Source organism: Stegostoma tigrinum, chromosome 2 (assembly GCF_030684315.1).
Source record: "Stegostoma tigrinum isolate sSteTig4 chromosome 2, sSteTig4.hap1, whole genome shotgun sequence".
Classification (NCBI taxonomy): domain Eukaryota; kingdom Metazoa; phylum Chordata; class Chondrichthyes; order Orectolobiformes; family Stegostomatidae; genus Stegostoma; species Stegostoma tigrinum.
In genome coordinates, this window is record NC_081355.1 from 93,743,255 (window position 1) to 93,761,713 (window position 18,459).

The window sequence follows — 18,459 nt, forward strand, 5'->3', positions numbered from 1 at the left end:
TGGATGAACACAGCAGGCCAAGCAGCATCTTAGGAGCACAAAGCTGATGGTCTCATAGTTTTGGTCCCTTCATTTAAGGAATTATATAGTGCCATTGAAGACAGTTCAGAGCAATTTCACTAGGTTTGTCCCAGGCATACAGGAATTTTCTTATCAGGAAAGGTTGAAATAGTTGGGCTTGTCTTAGTCAGAGTCTAGAAGAATGACAGATGGCCTTATTGAAGCACAAGATTTTTTGGAGGCTTGATAGAGTAGATTGTTTCCTCTTATGGAAGAATATAGGGCCAGAAAACATAATCTTAAGAACAAGAAGTCATCTATTTAAGAAAGAGATAAGGAAGAATTTCTTCTTTCAGATAATCAGATCAGCCACTAGCTCCTTGAACGGTGGAACAGATCCACCAGGGCAAATGGCTGACTTTTGTCAGTCCATTTTATGTTCTTATGGTCCTAAGTCAATTACAATTATGGATTGAATTCAGAGAGCCAGTCTAAGAGTTTACTTACCCTGATTGGCTACAAGGCACATTCCAGTTACAATAATGATTTCACGAGTTTTACAGAACATATTAAGTTCATCTCAATTGTATCAACTGCTAAAAAGTTTCAAAAAAGGAATGAAACCAACTGGACCACTGGGCACTAGAAAAAACATCGGCAAATAAAGCTATTTTGACTCTGCCAAAGTCTTCTGCACTAACATCTGGGGGGGGGGGATGATGCCAAAATTGGGAAAGCTGTCTTGGAGACTAGCTGGGCAAGAGGTTGACATAGTCACACTCGTGGAATCATATCTTTCAAAGTCCCAGACTCCATCACTACATTTATCCTGTCCTACTGTCAACAGGCCTGGACAGCACAGTGGTATACAGTTGGGAAGGAATTGCCTAGGGAGTCCTCAACTTTGAGCCTCTTAAGTCTCATGGCAGCATGTCAAACAAAGGCAATAAAACTTCCTGCTGATTAACATGTACCACTCGCTCTTGGTTGATGAATCAGCATTCCTCCATATTGGAAGAAGCATCAAGGGTGGCAAGAGCACAGAATGGATTCTAGGTGGTGGACTTCAGGAGCGACTCAGTAGAATCATTATTGATGGAGCTGGTCAGGTCATAAAGGACTAGCTGCTAGACTGCGGCTGCAGATGTTGAGGGAACCAACAAGGGAAAAACATACTTGACCTCATCCTCACCAATTTGCAGTAAGAATGACTACCACACAGTCTTTGTGGAGACAAAGTCCCACTTCCACATTGAGAATACCCTACATTATGTCATTTCTAAAAGTGACAGAATTCAAACAGACTCAGAAACTCGAGACTGGGCATCCATGGACTATCAGCAGCAGCAAAATCATATATCAAAAGAGTCTTCAAGCTCATGGCCTGGCATATCCCCCATTTTATCATTACCAAATTACTGTCAACTAAAGGGGTCAACCCTGGTTCGATGACGATTGCAGGACAGCACGTCAAGGCCAACATAAGGTTTACCTAAAAATGAGCTGCCAACCTGATGAAGCTACACAACTAAACCATTTGCAGGGCAACAGCATTCATAACCAACAGAGCTAAGCGATTCCACAACCAACAGATCAGATCTTAGTTCTGCAGTCTTACCACATCCAATTGTGAAGAGGGGTGGACAATTAAAGAATTTACAAGAGGAGAAGTTTGCACAAATATCCTCACGTCGATAATGGGGGCTCAGTGCAAAAGATAAGGCTGAAACATTTGCAACAATCTACAACCAGAAGTGCCAAGTGGATTATCTAACTCAGCCTCCTCTAGAGGTGCCCAACATCTCAGTTGTTAGCCTTCTGCCAGTTCTATTCATTCAACGTGACATCAAAAAACAGTTGACGGCAATAGATACTGCAAAGACAATAGTCCCTGACAATATTTCAACAATAGTACTGAAGGCTTGTGTTCCAGAACTTTCCACACCCCTAGTCGAGCTGTTCTACAGCAGCGATAAAACACTGACATCTATCCAACAATGTAGAAAATTGACCAGGTATGTTCTGTACTCAAAAAGCAGGACAAAACTAATCAGGCCAGTATCTGCCCCATTAGTCTACTCTTGATCATCAATAAAGTGATGGAAGGTGTGATCAGCGTTATCAATTATCACATGCTCAATAATACACCCCTATTCATGATAACCAGTTTGGGTTCTACTAGGGTCACTCAGCTGCTGACTTGTTTACAGCCTTGGTTTAAACATGGATGAAAGAACTGAATTCCAGAGATGAAGTTAGACTGACTGCACTTGACATTAAGGACCTATTTGCCTGTGTGTGGCATCATGGGGCCCTAGCAGAGCTGAAGTTAATGGGAATCAGGCAGAAATCTCTCCACTGGTTAGTTATACATGGCGAAAAGGATGGTGTGCCTGTTGGAACAGCTATTAGGGAGGGTCACTGGACCTGAAACGTTAACTATTATTTCTCTCCACAAATGCTGCCAGACTTGCTGAGATTTTCCAGCAACTTCTGCTTTTGTTTCAAATCACTTCAATACTCTAATAAAAGCAAAATATTGCAGATGCCTCAAGTCTGAAATGAAATTCTAGAGAAAGTCAGCAGGTCTGGAAACATCTATGAAAAATGGAACAGTTAACATTGAACCCAATATCTCTTCCTTAATACCTTAATTCTCTGTTAACACAGTAAGGAATGCTGACTTACTTACTCACTCAGACCATCAGATCAAATCTCTTACTCGATCCTATAATGTATCTACCGTCATTGTGTTTAGTGTTAACAGCATATTATGTCAATGGCAGCCAAGCATCAGCCACTATAATACAGGCTGATGCAAAGTAACCACTTAAAATCACTGCCTTTTCTTGGGAATCCACCCCTTTCATAGCCCTGTCTTCTCATTGTCTTTTTATAACCAACATAGTTCGTAAAGCTGATGATGAAGGGTCTAGGCCCGAAACGTCAGCATTTGTGGTCCTGAGATGCTGCTTGGCTTGCTGTGTTCATCCAGCTTCACACTTTGTTATCATAGTTCATTAAGCTGTCAGTAATAATTATCCAAAATCTTCTTCCAATTGATCTTCCAGCTACTTTAATGTGAACTTTGGATGACATAAGGGAAACTTAAGAGTATGCAGTATCTATTCCTGTTCTCGTAGCATTTCTTTTCATTTAATCCATAAAGCATTTTGGTTCAAGTTCTATTAGTTCTTGCACATCATCAGCATTTCAAACATTTTTGAAGAAGAAAAATCAGAGTTAACATTTTGAGTCCACTGATCTTTTCTCAGAACTCGTGGTAGCTGGGAAAACATTGGTTTATATGCAGAAAATAGGGAGAGGGATGGGGAAAGACAGTAAATGATAGGATAAAAGGCAGAGCCTTAAGAGAGAGAGAAGAGCAGTTGGATAGACAAAGGAGTTGATAACAACCTGGCTAGGAGTGAGTAGCTGTTAATAGGGACTGTTAGTGACTAACAATAGGTAGTGTGTAATGGCAGGCTATGTGATAACCAGGGCTGGTGTGTGGGGTAGGGTGCTAGGACACGAGAGAGTTTAGGTCCTAAAATTATTGAACTTGATATTGAGTCCAGAGGACTGCAGGGTTCCCATGCGGAAAATAAGGTGCTGTTCTTCCAACTAGCGCTGAGCTTTGCTGCAGCACTGTAGCAAGCCTAAGACAGAGATGTTGGCCAGGGAACAGGGTGGTGTGTTAAAGTGGCAGTAAACTGGAACTCAGGGTCTTCTTTGCAATCAGAAAATATATGTTTTGCAATGCAGTCAACAAGTCTACACTTCATTTCCCCAATGTAGAGGAGACCATATTGTGAGCAACAAACGTAGTACACTAGATTTGGGGAAGTGCAGGTGAAGTGTTGCTTCATCTGGAAGGTATGTTTGGGCCCTTGGATATTGCAGAGAGAGGAGCTAAATGGGCAGGTGTTGCACGTTCACCAGTTGCAGAGGAAGGTGCCATGGGAGAAACAGGAGGGTGTTTGGTGGAGGCATCTCACTGCAGGTGGCAGAAATGCATCTGATGATCTTCTGGATGTGGATTGTGGTGGGATGATATGTAAGGACACAGGGAACCCTATCATTGTTGGAGGAGGGAAGATATGGAGTGAGGGCATAAGTGCGAGCGGTGGATTGGACCTGGTTGAGCGCCCTGTTGACAATGGAGCTGGAAAACCCTTGATTGAGGAAGAAGGTGGACATTTTGGAAGCTCCCTTGTCGAAGTTTGCCTCATCTACACAATGGAGGCACAGGAACTGAGAGATTGGGATGGAGTCTTTGCAGGAAGTAGAGTGCAAGGATGCATAGTCCAGGTAGCTGTGGGAGTCAGTAGGTTTATAGTGTATATTAGCAGCCAGTCTATTCCCAGAAATGGAAACAGAGATGTTGAAGGGAAGGGAGGAATTAGAGATAGACCAGGTGAAAAAGTGAGAGCAGGGTGGAAATTGGAAGCAAAATCTATGAACTTTCCCAATTCCTGATGAGAGAAGAGGGAAGCAGTATCGATGATATCAGAGAAAGGGTTGTGGGTGGGGCCTGAATTAGGACTGGAACAAGGGACATCCCACATACCCCATGAAGAGACAGGCATAACTAGGGGCCATGTAGATACCCAAGGCCACTCCTCTGACCCAAAGAAAATGAGGGGAGTTAAAGGAGAAGTTGTTGAGGATGAGGACGAGCTCAGCCAAGCGAGTAGGGTGGTGGTGGGTGGACACAGTTCAGGTCTTTGCTTCAGGAAGAAGTGGAGAGCCCTAAGACTCTTCTAGTGGGGAATGGACACGTAAAGTGATTTCGCATCCATAGTAAAGAGGGCCCTGCAGCCCTCCGGACTCAATAACAAGTTCAATAATTTTAGGGCCTAAACTCTCCCATATCATAGTCCCCTACCCCACACGCCAGGCCTTGTTATCACAAAGCCTGCCATAACACACTACCTATTGTTAGTCACTAACAGTCCCTACTAACAGCTCTTCACTCTCCTAGCCAGGTTGTTATCAACTCCTTTGTCTTTCCAACTGCTCTTCTCTCTCTCTTTGGGCTCTATCCTTTATTTATCATTTACTCCCAAACAGACACCCCTCCCTATTTTCTGCATATAAACCAATGTTTTCCCAGCTTCGTCAATTCTGAGGAAGGGTCACTAGTCCTAAAACATTAACACCAATTTTCTTTCAGAGATGCTGCCAACCTGCTGAGCTTTTCCAGCAACTTCTATTTTTGTTCCTGATTTACAGCATCCGCAGTTCATTCAATTTTTATCACTTATTTCTATTTTATTACATGGGGGACTAGTGTTTTTGTTTAGCCTTGGAATAATTTAAAAGGTCTCAACTGTTCATTGGCATTCGTATTATCCCTGCTAAAGAGGTCAGTCTCATGCATATATTTCAAACCCTCCTCCATTTTTATAAATGTAGCTGCTTTGTAATCTAAAAAGTAGCAAGAAGTTATCAGTCACCTTTGCCTGGATGGCAAATTATGGATTTGCGTACAATGTTCGTTAAAGTTAGATTGAACACAAAGACAAAACAGCAGGTAGCAGATGAACAATTACATCAATGCTGTTACTTAACAAAAATAAAATCACCAACTAGTAAACCCAGTCATAAAGTTCGAAATTAAACAAATACAGGGGACTAGTTGATATGATATTGTTTGACAGAGGTAGCGAAGGTTTCTGAAGCCTGAATTATGACAGTGTGCCGTCAAACAGAACAAAGTAATTTAAACTGATTTTGATATAATTACTTTCTTGAAAGCATTGCCATAAAGGATATCTTTACTATAGTTGCTCAGAGAGTAAACATCCAACATCACAAAAGTAACTTAATAAAATTCTGAAAGATATCAACCTGTGCGCTCTTAAATTTCTATGTAAATTTTCCATAGTCATCTGCCACAACCAAATGTTTTATTCCATTCCTCATACAGTTCAAGGTCTTTCAGAGACACACTTGGCCGCACATTTACCAATGCATTTTTAAAGTCTATAAATGCAATAGGCCGCACTTGGTCTGGTGTGATAGTGGAAATGTCTGCTATCTGAATGCTGCGAATTGGCCCCAAGGCTGCCTCACGACAAAGCTGAGTCATGTCAGCCCCTGAATATCCCTCAGATTGTTCAATGATCAACTCCAATTCCTCTGGACTCAGTGAACAGTTTTCATGAGACATCAATTTCTTTACTATTTGTCTCCTTGCAGATATTTCTGGCAAAGGGATGTACAGTCTTTTGACCAGGCGGCGACGAGCTGCCTCATCTATTTCTTGGGGTCGGTTTGTGGCTCCCACCACAAGAATACGATCATCTGCTGAAGTAGCCGCACCATCTAACTGCACTAAGAACTCCGTTTTTATTCTTCTCGAAGAATCATGTTCACCGTCAACTCTCTGAGACAAGAGAGAATCAATTTCATCAATGAAGATGACTGCAGGCTGGTGGCAGCGTGCCACAGCAAACATTGCACGTACCATTTTTTCACCTTCTCCAACCCACTTGGAAGTTAGTGATGAAGCACTGATGCTGAAGAAAGTTGCCCCTGACTGGCATGCAATGCACTTACCAATTAGAGTTTTACCTGTTCCAGGTGGGCCAAATAAAAGAATTCCTTTGGGTGGACCACGGAGACCAGTAAAAATATCTGGTCGCAGCATTGGCCAAACCACTATCTCCTTAATTGTTGTTTTAGCAAACTCCAACCCAGCTATATCATCCCAGTTTACTGGGGGGCCATGGTCCATGATCTCACTCATAATAAGTTGAATCATTTTTGGCTCAACGTTCTTTAAACGCTCATCCACAGGTAGGGAGGCTTCAGAAGAATTGTTCTCTTGAGGCACTGAAGATAGTCCACTATTTTCATCTCCATTATCTTGTTTTGATACTGGAGAAACAAATTTACCAAATAAGCCACGTGACCTGACTGTACCCAAAGACTTCTTTGAACTATTATACAATGTTGATACTGGTAGTCGCTGAGATTGAGACTGATTTCCAAACTTTTTCTGTTGAACAACATGTAGTTGCTCCTTTGCAGTTTTAAAACTAGTCATGAAACCTTCATCAGCAGCAGAACTACCATCAGATCTCGTATTTCTAGTCACATTATCGAAATTCTTTTGCTTATAAGTAGTCCAGTTTTGGTTTTGAAAATGGCCATATGTCATGTCAGTATACGAATCACAATCTCTAGATATCTGGGGAGACTTTCTCTTAGATGTGCTACCTAGCACATCAAGGGCCAAATTGCTATTAACAGGCATACACTGGCCAGATAGAGTTCCTATTTGAGGTACAGTACAATATGCCTCTTTGCTCGATCCAAATAAAGGGTCACCATGGAGGTTTTTAGAAGTTGCTGATGAAAATGTACCTATAGACTTTAAGACACTAGCGCCATCAGCCACTGGCTGAGCAGCTGAGAGATCTTGCACCGTTTTTGTATATGTAAAGGCACCAACTGTGGAGTACTTGTCTGAAGTATTGTCTTCATTAACATTTCTTGAAGGTACGTCAGGGGACAAAATTAAACTTTTAGTTTTAGGAACTGATTCTTTTGTATCACTGTGTGATGCAGTTTCTATTTTATGACAGTCTAAACTGGTCATATGATTGGTTTTACCAACTACTATTGAAGCATCAGATGCAGATACCAACAAGTCCCGAGCTATTTTGCCAGATTTAAACATCTCCTGCACACTTTTAAATTTGAAAATACTGTTTTCAGTCAAAGATGACTGCCACTGATTGCTTTCATTCTTTTGGCATCTTGACAAAGCGAGAACACTGTCAGCATAATTATTCAGGCCGATCTCTGCATTGTCCGAGTCAATAATGGCTGCATATTTTTCAGTGCATCTTCTAAATGAGCTGGCAGCACAGTCCCAGGTGATATCAGAGTTTGCCCATGCATACTGTAACTGTAAAATTTGTCCACGATAAGCATCAGCCCTCTGTCCGGGTGTGCAATTATCGGAAGTGATACTGAAATAATGTTTCTGCCATTCGCTGAGGTGTAGTGCATCAGCAGGCTGCATTCTACTGAACCTAAGTAAAAGAGAAAGCAAAATTAAAAATGCCTTTGATTTGGCACTAATTAATTGCACTGTATTTTTCTACCATAGCTTTTCTATCAACAAAAGCTCCATTAGCCACAGTCAATTACATTGGCTTAGCCTGCACCGCTGTGGGGCATGAAATGGCTTGATCCAAACCAGCAACAAAACAGATTGTCTTTTCAATGTTTCCTAAGTACCTTTCTGGTTTGGCTCAGCTCGCAACTTTTTTTTTGAGCCAGTGTGTGTGTTTAAAACCCCAAGGTGGGACGCTGCAAGTAGATAAAAAAAAAAGGTGTTTACCTCAGTTCGCACTGACCGGGGGAAAGGAGTGGTGCAGAGCCACAAGAAGGATTCTCTGGCCGCCAACCCCCAATCAGCATGACCCTACAGCCATTACGGGTGCCCCCTTCTATCAACTCTGACCAAATGCACGATACCACCCCAGAGCCTACAAATCACCCTGACCTTTGACCCAGCGCGAGATCCCCTCTCCAACCGTCAACCTGACCCCTGACCTATTTCTCCAGCTCGGGCCCGGACGCTCTCAACGGCTCGAATCCCGCGGTACTGCCAGGGGCCATGGGGTGAGAGGAAAGATGGCGGGGTGAGCGAGCGTTTGCGAGTCGCCGGCTGCCTGCGCACTCAGCGCCACCTCGAGGCTCAGATCCGGGTCGATGTCAGAGCGCACCGCGGAGGTGGGAGCGCAGAAATAATGGTGTGCTTTGAATCCATGCTCTGAGTTAGCAGGTATGATAAACGAAATTAATAACGTCGAAAAAGGGAACACGCAAGAAAGAAAACGATACACAGCCAGTTCAACGGGACATAAACGGAATGAGCTGAAAAGCAAAAACAGAAAGTTTCTTGAAAAGCTCAGGAGGTCTGATATCATTAGTGCAGAGAAATCAGAGTTAACATGTCGGGTTAAATTTCCAGCAATTTCTGCTTTTGTTTCTGATTTCCAGCATCGGTTTTTATTGAGATGAGAAATGCTTGGTAAAGAGGAGCAGCTTGTTGGTGAACTCGCACGGGTGAATGGGTTGTTTTGATTATGTGATAATGCAATATTGATATTAATGTTTCCATTATCAGTATGATTGTGTTAACAGATAAGGATCGGTTTAAAATTTATTCACAAACAAGGCACAATCAACTCAAACAAGATAAAGCGAGCGAAAACTGATCTTCGTTTCAGCTGTCCCTTCCCCACTGAACTTTATTCTATTTCTCCTACTTTTGCCGTGTCTCTTCCCACTTGCAATCCTGATTCTTCTACATCATTCAATACCTCTAACCCTCATCAGGACAATCCGAGGTCTCTAAGCTTCTTCCATAAGCTTGCAACAGTCTCTTCGTGTCACTCCCCTCTCGACTGGGCTTGTTCTCACATTGTGATCAGAGATGATGGGGACTGCAGATGCTGGAGAATCCAAGATAACAAAGTGTGAAGCTGGATGAACACAGCAGGCCAAGCAGCATCTTAGGAGCACAAAAGCTGACGTTTCGGGCCTAGACCCTTCATCAGAGAGGGGGATGGGGAGAGGGTTCTGAAATAAATAGGGAGAGAGGGGGAGGCGGACCGAAGATGGATAGAGGAGGAGATAGGTGGAGAGGAGAGTACGGTTGGGGAGGTGGGGAGGGGATAGGTCAGTCCGGGGAGGACGGACAGGTCAAGGAGGCGGGATGAGGTTAGTAGGTGGGAAATGGAGGTGCGGCTTGAGGTGGGAGGAGGAGATAGGTGAGAGGAAGAACAGGTTAGGGAGGTGGGGACGAGCTGGACTGGTTTTGGGATGCAGTGGGGGGAGGGGAAGAGCTGGGCTGGTTGTGTGGTGCAGTGGGGGGAGGGGACGAGCTGGGCTGGTTTTGGGATGCAGTGGGGGAGGGGGAGATTTTGAAGCTTGTGAAGTCCACGTTGATACCATTGGGCTGCAGGGTTCCCAAGCGCAATTAACAACTGCACCTCCCAGTTGCGAACCATTTCAACTCCCCCTCCCATTCCTTAGACGACATGTCCGTCATGGGCCTCCTGCAGTGCCACAATGATGCCACCCAAAGTTTGCAGGAGCAGCAACTCATATTCCGCTTGGGAACCCTGCAGCCCAATGGCACTGTTGATAACCACTCTGCCACCCTAGATGGTGTTCAACAAGGTACCTCATGAAAGTTAAGTCATAAGATCAGAGCTCATGATTCTGGAGATTGTATATTTCCATGGATAGAGAATTCACTCAAGGGCAGTAAACAGAGTAGAAATAAGGGGTTATTTTTCAGATTGGTGACTTGTGACCAGTGGGGATCCATAGGGATCAGTGTTGAGACACCAATTATTTGCAATATATGTGAATGACTTGGAGAAAGGAAGTGAATGTACTGTAGCCAAATTCGTGGATGACACACAAATAGGTGGAAAGGCAGGAATATGAACAGTTTACAGAGAAATATTGATGGGTTAAATAAATGGGTAAACATTGGCAAATGGAGTATAATGTGGGAAAATGCAAAGTTGTTCTTTTTGGAGAAGAGAACAAATTATTATTTAAATGGAGAAAAGTTGCAGAAAACTGCAACACAAAGGGACTCAACTCCCTCTTAAATTTCCCTGGCAAGCCACCAAATGGGCAGTTAGGAATGGGCAATACATGCTGGCTCAGTTATCAATGAACTTATGTAATGAATTCGTAAAAAGCATGTAACAAAACTAAAAACAATGGAGTTGGTTCTCTGTACCTTGGCATTTGGCAGCTAATATTCAGTTAGTTAATAGTCTGCTTTTTTTTAAGGATTTTGTGTATGAATTTAATATTATGCAATGATATGGAATTAATCTAAATGGGAGAATGCTAAGGGATTCTAAAAAATACATTAAGGACTAAAGGGTACGAGGGTGAGAACAGGGCACCTTAAAGATCTGCAAGGCCACCTATATGTGGAACCGCATGAGACGGGGGAGATACCAAATGAGCATTTTGCAACAGTGTTTACTGTGGAGAAGGATATGGAAGGTAGAGAACTTAGGGAAATAAACAACATTATCTTGCAAAATGTCCATATTAAAGAAGTGGAAGTGCTTATCGTCTTAAAATGCATAAAGATGGATAAATCCCTGTGACCTGACAGGTGTACCCTAGAACTTTGTGGGAAGCTAGGGACGTGATTGCTGGCCCCTTGCTGATATATTTGTGTCATCGATAGCTACAGGTGAGGCACCAGAAGACTGGAGGTTGGCTAATATTGTGCCACTATTTAAGAAAATTGGTTTAGAAAAGCCATGGATCTATAGGCCAGTGAGCCTGACATCAGGATTGGACAAGTTGTCAGGGAAATCCTGAGGGACAGGATATAAATGTATTTGGAAAGCCAAGGACTGCTTAGGGATGAGGACAACAAATGCTGGAAATCACAGTGGGTCAGGCAGCACCCAGGGAGAGACTTGAAATGTTAGCTGTTCTGTCTCTCCGTGGATGCTGCCTGACCCGTTGTAATCTCCAGCATTTGTTGTTTTCATTTCAGATTCCAGCATCTGCAGTAATTTTCTCCTACTGACTGATTAGAGCCAGTCAACACGGCTTTGTGTGTGGGAAATTGTGTCAACTATTTGTCAGCTTCCTCTCATTGCAGTTTCTTTCTCCTGATTAATCTTTTAGATATTCTCTGCCATTCTTTATATTCTGGCCAGTCACCTGACCTGTTTGTAATAATTGTGCAATTAAATGCTTTCCCTTTAAATGACACCTAACTTATTTGCTGGGTCCTTCCTTTTGAATTATTTTTCATAATAAGAATGTACTTGTTCTAACTATTCTGAACTATGTCCTGAGATGCCAGTCACTGCTTTTCTTTTGTTCTATTTCCAACCCTAGAATCCTAGTTCTGTCCAATTCGCTCAGTTTTTATGCCCGTAAGTGTTGCCCCTATTTAAATTTAAAACACTAATCTTGGATCCAATTGTCTTCCTTTCAAAATTAATGTTAAATGTAATCATATCTTGATGTCTCTACCTAGAGTTGCCTTTACTTTAAGGTCATAACTTAATCATCTAACATTACACAATACAAAGTTTAATATAACCTGTTCTCTGGTTGGTTCCATAATATGTTACTCAAAGAAACTACCTTGAAACACTCCATGATCTTCTCATAGAGACTAATATTGCCAATCTGATTTTTCCAGTTTATATGTAGAATAGAATCACCCATGACTATTGCCATCTCTTTACCACTAAAGCAAAATGTTTCATCATCTATACTTCATTCTACATTAGGGTTACTATTAGGGAGCCCACTAGTGATTTATTTTCCTTGTGATTTCTCATCTCCATCAAAATCAATTATATATCCTAATTTCCTAAACCAATAGCATCTCTAGCTATTGCACCAATGCCATCTTTATTTAAGAATGTTTCTCCTACACCTTTACGTAGTTTTCTATTAATCTTGTAAGTCATATACAATATTTAGAACCCAATCCTTGTCATCCTACAACCACATCTCTGTAAAGATTGTTAGACCACATTTTTAATTCAGTGTACACTATCAGTTTGTTTATGCACTTACAAATTCAGAGCCGTTAGTTTTATTTTCTTGTTATCTTTGTAACATTTAGACTTGTTTTTCGGTCTGTTCTTCGGTTTTTTTTTCTCCATTCCTTCCATTCTGTAATCTTTGTTTCCAATATTATTAATTTGCTCTCTGATCAATTGTACACAAGATTTGCTACATCTACACAAGCTTGATCCCTCTCCTCCCACATCCCCTCCTTGTTTGATTTAAAACCAACTCTAATTCCTAAGATACAAGACTCACTGGAACACTAGTCCCCGCATAGTACAGGTATAGCCCATCCCAGTGTTGCAGATCCCACTTTTTCCAGTGCTGGTGTTAGTATCCCATGAACTAGCACTCACTTCTCGTCACAAGTTTTTGAGCTATGCATTCATTTGTTTAATCAATTTGCATTTTTGTTCTATGCCAATTTGCATGTGCTCAGATAGTAATCCAGAGATTTTCACCTTTTATTTGCTTTTGGGTTTTTTCCATTTGGTGTCTTCCCTCTTGTGTACTCTTGGCAGATCTTTTTGAGTTCTCCCTGTTGTATCAATTTTGTTTTTGAGCTATAAGCTGCAAAGTATGAGCTAAAAATGACTTTTAGACTATGGAAACAACTTGTGTTACAAAGAAAACAGACCAAGAAGCTTTTGTTCATGAAGCCAGGCCTCGAGGTTAATTATAGATTGTATCCTGACTGAAAGGTCCTGCAGATGCTTTGTCACTGGGGAAGAGAATTATGCTTATACACATAGCAGAAGTTGGCTGCGAATGAGATCAGTACCTGGGAATTGGAATTGAGGATTCCAGCAAGTCCAGAAAAGATCATGTGCTCAAGCAGATGACAAATGTTAAATGGTAACTGGGACCTCTTGAAGGAGATGATCAGTCTGTCAGGGAGTGGTCAGTGTTTGAATTAGGTTTTGGAGTACATTTTCTGTGAAAAAAGAATCTGGCTATTGATACCACAGCTTGAAAAATTACAAGCTCCCCACCAAACCTCTCTTACCAGCTCTTGAAAGTTCACGGAATGGAAAACTAAGTTATAAGTCTTACTGCCTTTTTCTGAGTGAATTAAAAAGGTGACAGTGGAATATATTGAAAATTGTGTGACTAAGCTACAGCATAACAATGCTGTTGCAAAAAGTATTCGCACGTGTTGTTAAAACTAAAGAAATTGATTCGAAGCAAGATATAAGAGTACATTCTGAATAGACTGTTGCATAGAACCTGTGGTTAGGATGTGGGCAATAGTTTGTGAGTGTGTCAGGTGAAGATATCATGAAATAAATTAACAGACTGTAATGACCATTAATTGCAGTTTCAGGGAGGTTCAAGTGAAAATGTATAAAAAGCACGATTAAAGCTGTTGCTGCAGAGGTCGCAACTTGCAACTATATTGTCTATATGTAAGAAATAAAGTTGGATATTTGAAAAGATTGCAGTCTTCTTCCTAATTCCTTAGGAACCCAACAACTTGGTGTAGTCGGCAGAATCACAATGACAAATGTTGGAACGCTGAAAACTCCTACACCTTGTCAGCACCCAGAGGTAAGGACTCCTCTTGATTCTAAAAGTCCTCAGGTGTAGTGAAAGTTCAGACCTATTTTGTCCAACACGATCTGTAATCTGCCCATGATCTCCGACTTAAGCCCATAGTATGTACACGTCTGTAATCGGCAGAGAGTGTGATCTCTGGCATATGGTTCATTGAGTTCTGTCAGCTCTAAGGCCATATAAATATCCAGAAATAATACCTAAGTCTAACTTACCTACAACAGTGAAAGGAGGGGAGGCCCCACCTGATATTTCTGCAGATGAAGTTCTCCAAAAATTAGAGATACATTGAAAACAGTTTGACCTCAAGAAAACTTTGACAGAAATCCATCACAATTATGGAACCTCCACAGGACAGTGGTTCCTGGATAATAATAAACATGTTTGGGGTCAAACTACTTGATTAGAAGATTAAAAAAATGCATTCGTTAGTTTCTATGTATAATGTAACAAATTAGACCGTGACAAGAAATCATGGACAAATCTAATCATGATCATGAAATAAATAATCTAAAGGAACATTGAAAGCTATTTGTGAAGAAATTAAAACAACAAAACAAAAATTGGCTGAGAAGGAGAACCTTCAGTAATGAAAAATCCTTCACCACCACCATGTCTGATCACTCCCCTCTCTATTGGTAATGGGAAACCCCAAGACCTGGGTAAAGTGCAGGTTCTGGGAAATGCAGGCAAATAATCTGGTCTCAGTTCTGGTGAGTTTGAAGAAGAGGACCAGCCATTTAGTTTATGGCCAGTACAGACAAGAAGCCATCAGGAGGGAAAAAACAAAGAATGAGTAAGGTGGTCCCTCATCCAAATGGGACAGCTCTAACAACAGAATGAGATAATATAGAAGTCAAGTCATGACAGGGAAAAAGCAGCGCCACTAAGCCAACTAGATGCTGTCTGTGAGAAATTGAAATGTACCAAAAGAGCCAGGAATAACAGGAGGAAACTTCCTGACAAAAGAATCCAGACCCCCAACCAAACCCTCCAAACTGGTCTATCCAGGAGCCCGTTGGATGACAACTCTACCCCATGCTATACCAACTGGAAAGCAAAATGCAAAAGCGAAAGAAAGCGGTATCCTCTATTCACTCCAGTGATGATAAAGGGCCCTGTTTAACCCGCTTACTGACCAGGCAATGCAAAACCTGGTCCCAGCAAAAAAACCTGAAAAAGAAGAGAGGATTGAATACAAATACGAATGGGCTGACAGCATGGATGTCTCTGTGCCACCAAAGCTGAGAGACAAATGGTCCAAAGAACTAACCACCCCACCCCCACAAAAAAAAGCGGAGGCTTAACGACTTGAGAGCAACTGGAATGGCTGCGAAGGAGAAAGAAACAGAGAGACACCAGCATTCTGTAAAACATATTCACTGACCTAAGTGTTAATTTTCTGTGGTCTGGTTTGAATGTACCTTTGTTTTTGGTTGTTAAATGTTGTCTTGTGTAATATTGTGTTTTGATTCCCTGGAGCTCAAGATCTAGGAATGCTTTGAATTTAGTTTGCAATTTGCAGATCTGTGGTAATTTGAAAGGGTAATATGTGCCTGACTCAGGGTGGAACATTTAAGGTTAATATAATGACTTTTAAGGAACTATCAGCAGTTGTGTAAAGCAAAAATCTGAAACAAAATGTTGATTTAAAAATTGGGTCATAAATCTTGGCGAAAATTTACCCCTTGTAATGGGAAATTATCACTTTTGGAATTTCATTTTCTGGCCAGAGTGAACTTTCAAATACTGTTTTAACACATGAATGAAGTTTTAATTCTAGATGATAAGATTTGCTCATTGTAAAGGTACTTTGGTGTGAAAGTATCCAAGTAATAGGAAAAACAGAATTTTGGAAATGCAATTCTCTTTGAACAAAATTCTGATGAAACTGGTATAAGGAGTTTTAAAAAGGAGAGTACGATCTGACAAAGGAAGTGGGTTTTCCTTTGTTAATTATAACACACTTATTTTTGTACAGAAGGAAGAGAGATGGTTAATGTAATTTGATCATAAAATCCCTACAGTGTAGAAACAGGTCCTTCGGCCCAACAAGTCCACACCGACCCTCCGAGCATCCCACCCAGACCCATCACCCTATAACCCAGCTAACTTGCACATCCCTGAGCACTACAGGCAATTTAGCATGGCCACTCCACCTAGCCTGCACATCTTTGGACCGTGGGAGGAAACCCACACAGACACTGGGAGAATGTGCAAACTCGACACATACAGTTGCCCAAGGGTGGAATTGAACTGGGGTTCCTGGCGCTGTGAGGCAGCAGTGCTAGCCACTGAGCCACCATGACACCACTATGTCCTTTCACCCTACCCCTTAAACCACGCCTAATTAACCAATTCTGATTGAAGTGGAATGGATGGATGTTGTTTTGTTTTTCAGTGACTGAAAGGTGCTGAAGGCTTTCACCAATGGCTACGTATTTCTGAACCTGTCTACAGATTTTTAATGTCACAACATAGTGATGGCTGAAGCATCATCAACCCATCAAGTCTTTCATTAACAATACATCTCAGCAGTGGAGAAGTACTGCAAAAATATTAAATGTATTGGGCATCAGGAATTTCAATGCATAAAAATTGTTAGTGACTTTGGAGGAGTAAACAGAATTTTGAATTTGGATAAGTTTACATTGGAGATATATCAAGTATCTAGAATGAGTTATAAAGTAACTTTAAAATGTGTGGTTCACCTTAGAGAAAGAACAAAGTGTGTTTTGCCTGAATCAAACAGAAATGTTGGGCTTCTCTTTTAAAATATTATAACATGATTTTGACATGGACTACAAATATCTCCAGATCTCTGGAATTAGGTGGTAATGGTTAAATCTCAAAATTGGATGAGATGAAATAATTAGGGATATAAAGTAGTGGCAGAAGAAAAACAAATTGGAATGATGGGTTGAAATGGTAATTGAAGTTAACATGCATTTTCGTGGAAAAGAAGTTTAGGTGAGAGTACTGAACTTCCTCTTTCTCTAGGTGATGTTTGTGTCCTTGTCTTTCCTTTCAAGAGGACTGAGCATGGTGGTTGAGCCACTACCAGAGGTAACAGGACTGTATGTAGAGAAATAAGTAAAATCTCATAGATCTTTCGATAAGCTGCCACAAGAGTCAAGAATGCATGACATGGTCTTGGGATACCAATGGTAGTGTGCAGAAGTGATTGTTACCTCGGAAGTAACAGAAATGAGGGAATGCTTGGTTGAAAAATTGCACTGAAGGATGGGTCATAGACATACCCCTATTTGACAAATGGATTAGTATGGCTTTGAAGAGCACAAGAGCATAGTTTAAAGGATAAGTCACTGACTCCTAATACATAGAGAAACTGACTTTAAAAAAACAATAGTGAGCTAAAGTGAAATGGTCCAAAAATGATGACATACAAATACCTCGAAAAAGAGGACTGGGGAATTTTAAGTCTGTGCTTGATATTAATGAGCAATGAATGACTGAACTTGAAGCCTGATAAGAATTGTTGCAGTAGTCCAAGATGGGGAAGTTGATTGTGTTTATAACTGTGTATATTTTGAGTGTTGCTTACTAGTAATCTACCAATCCTTTGCAATTGAAGGGAGACAAATAACAAGGGAATTGCATGTAAATACATTTTTGTAAACATCTTACACACATGCCAAACATACCAATATCTCCAGCTGCTGGGTTTGTTCACAGATTCCCATACCACATCCATAAGGGAATGGACAAACTTACGCAGCCCCTAGCTTCCACTTTGTGGAGTTGGGCTACAGGTTGGTAGGGATCATTGGGTATGTTATTAATTCAAGTAATTATACATTTTATTATTGTGATTCTTATTCTGTATTTCTTGTTTACATTGCCTAAATGTTGTATTCAGCAAATGTGAAGCCTAAAGTTCAGTATTTTACTGTTGTTCAACACTCGAGGTGACCTACATATCATTGTTAGCATGCATGCTTGAGTGATTTTCTTTGGGAAGAGTCAAAGGGGGGAGTTGTGGAGTATGTTGAAAATTGTGTGATTAAGCTATAGCATAACAAGGCTTAAATTTATAAATGCGATTGCAAAATACTGACTTGCAAATGCAGTCGAAACTAGGGAAATCAATTTGAAGCAGATATAAGAGTACCTGACGAATAGACTGTTGCCTAGATCTTGTGTTAGAATATGGGGAATAACTTGTGAGTATGTCACAGGAAGATATTGTGGAGTAGATTTACAGAATGTATTGACCGTTATTTTCAGTTTTGGGGAGGATCAACTTAAAATACATAAAATGCACAATGAAACCTGTTG

At 41.1% G+C, this 18,459-nt stretch overlaps 2 protein-coding genes across 6 annotated transcripts in view; one reads left to right on the forward strand and one right to left on the reverse strand.

Annotated features, from left to right (window-relative positions):
• Positions 1 to 5,131: 5,131 nt before the first annotated feature.
• On the reverse strand, positions 5,132 to 8,688 carry fignl1 (fidgetin-like 1). 3 transcript variants are annotated; one of them, XM_048557327.2, is made up of 2 exons: positions 8,525 to 8,649; positions 5,132 to 8,048 (listed from the first exon to the last, which is right to left on the reverse strand). In XM_048557327.2, exon 2 carries the CDS (start codon positions 8,036 to 8,038, stop codon positions 5,891 to 5,893), a length of 2,148 nt encoding a protein of 715 aa, XP_048413284.1. In that variant the 5' UTR covers positions 8,039 to 8,048; positions 8,525 to 8,649; the 3' UTR covers positions 5,132 to 5,890. The 3 variants fall into 3 exon arrangements, with proteins under 3 accessions (XP_048413284.1, XP_048413265.1, XP_048413276.1); XM_048557308.2 differs by lacking the exon at positions 8,525 to 8,649 and adding an exon at positions 8,360 to 8,486; XM_048557319.2 differs by having other exon boundaries at positions 5,133 to 8,048; positions 8,575 to 8,688.
• Positions 8,689 to 8,701: 13 nt separating this feature from the next.
• Positions 8,702 to 18,459, forward strand: part of ddc (dopa decarboxylase) — a 156,755-nt gene continuing 146,997 nt past the window's right edge. For 2 of the 3 annotated variants that reach the window (XM_048557365.2, XM_048557390.2), the window contains exons 1-2: positions 8,702 to 8,806; positions 14,069 to 14,154. The gene's annotated coding sequence lies outside the window, so the exon portion shown is untranslated. The remainder of the gene's footprint in view (positions 8,807 to 14,068; positions 14,155 to 18,459) is intronic. The other variant, XM_048557382.2, reaches the window with a different exon arrangement.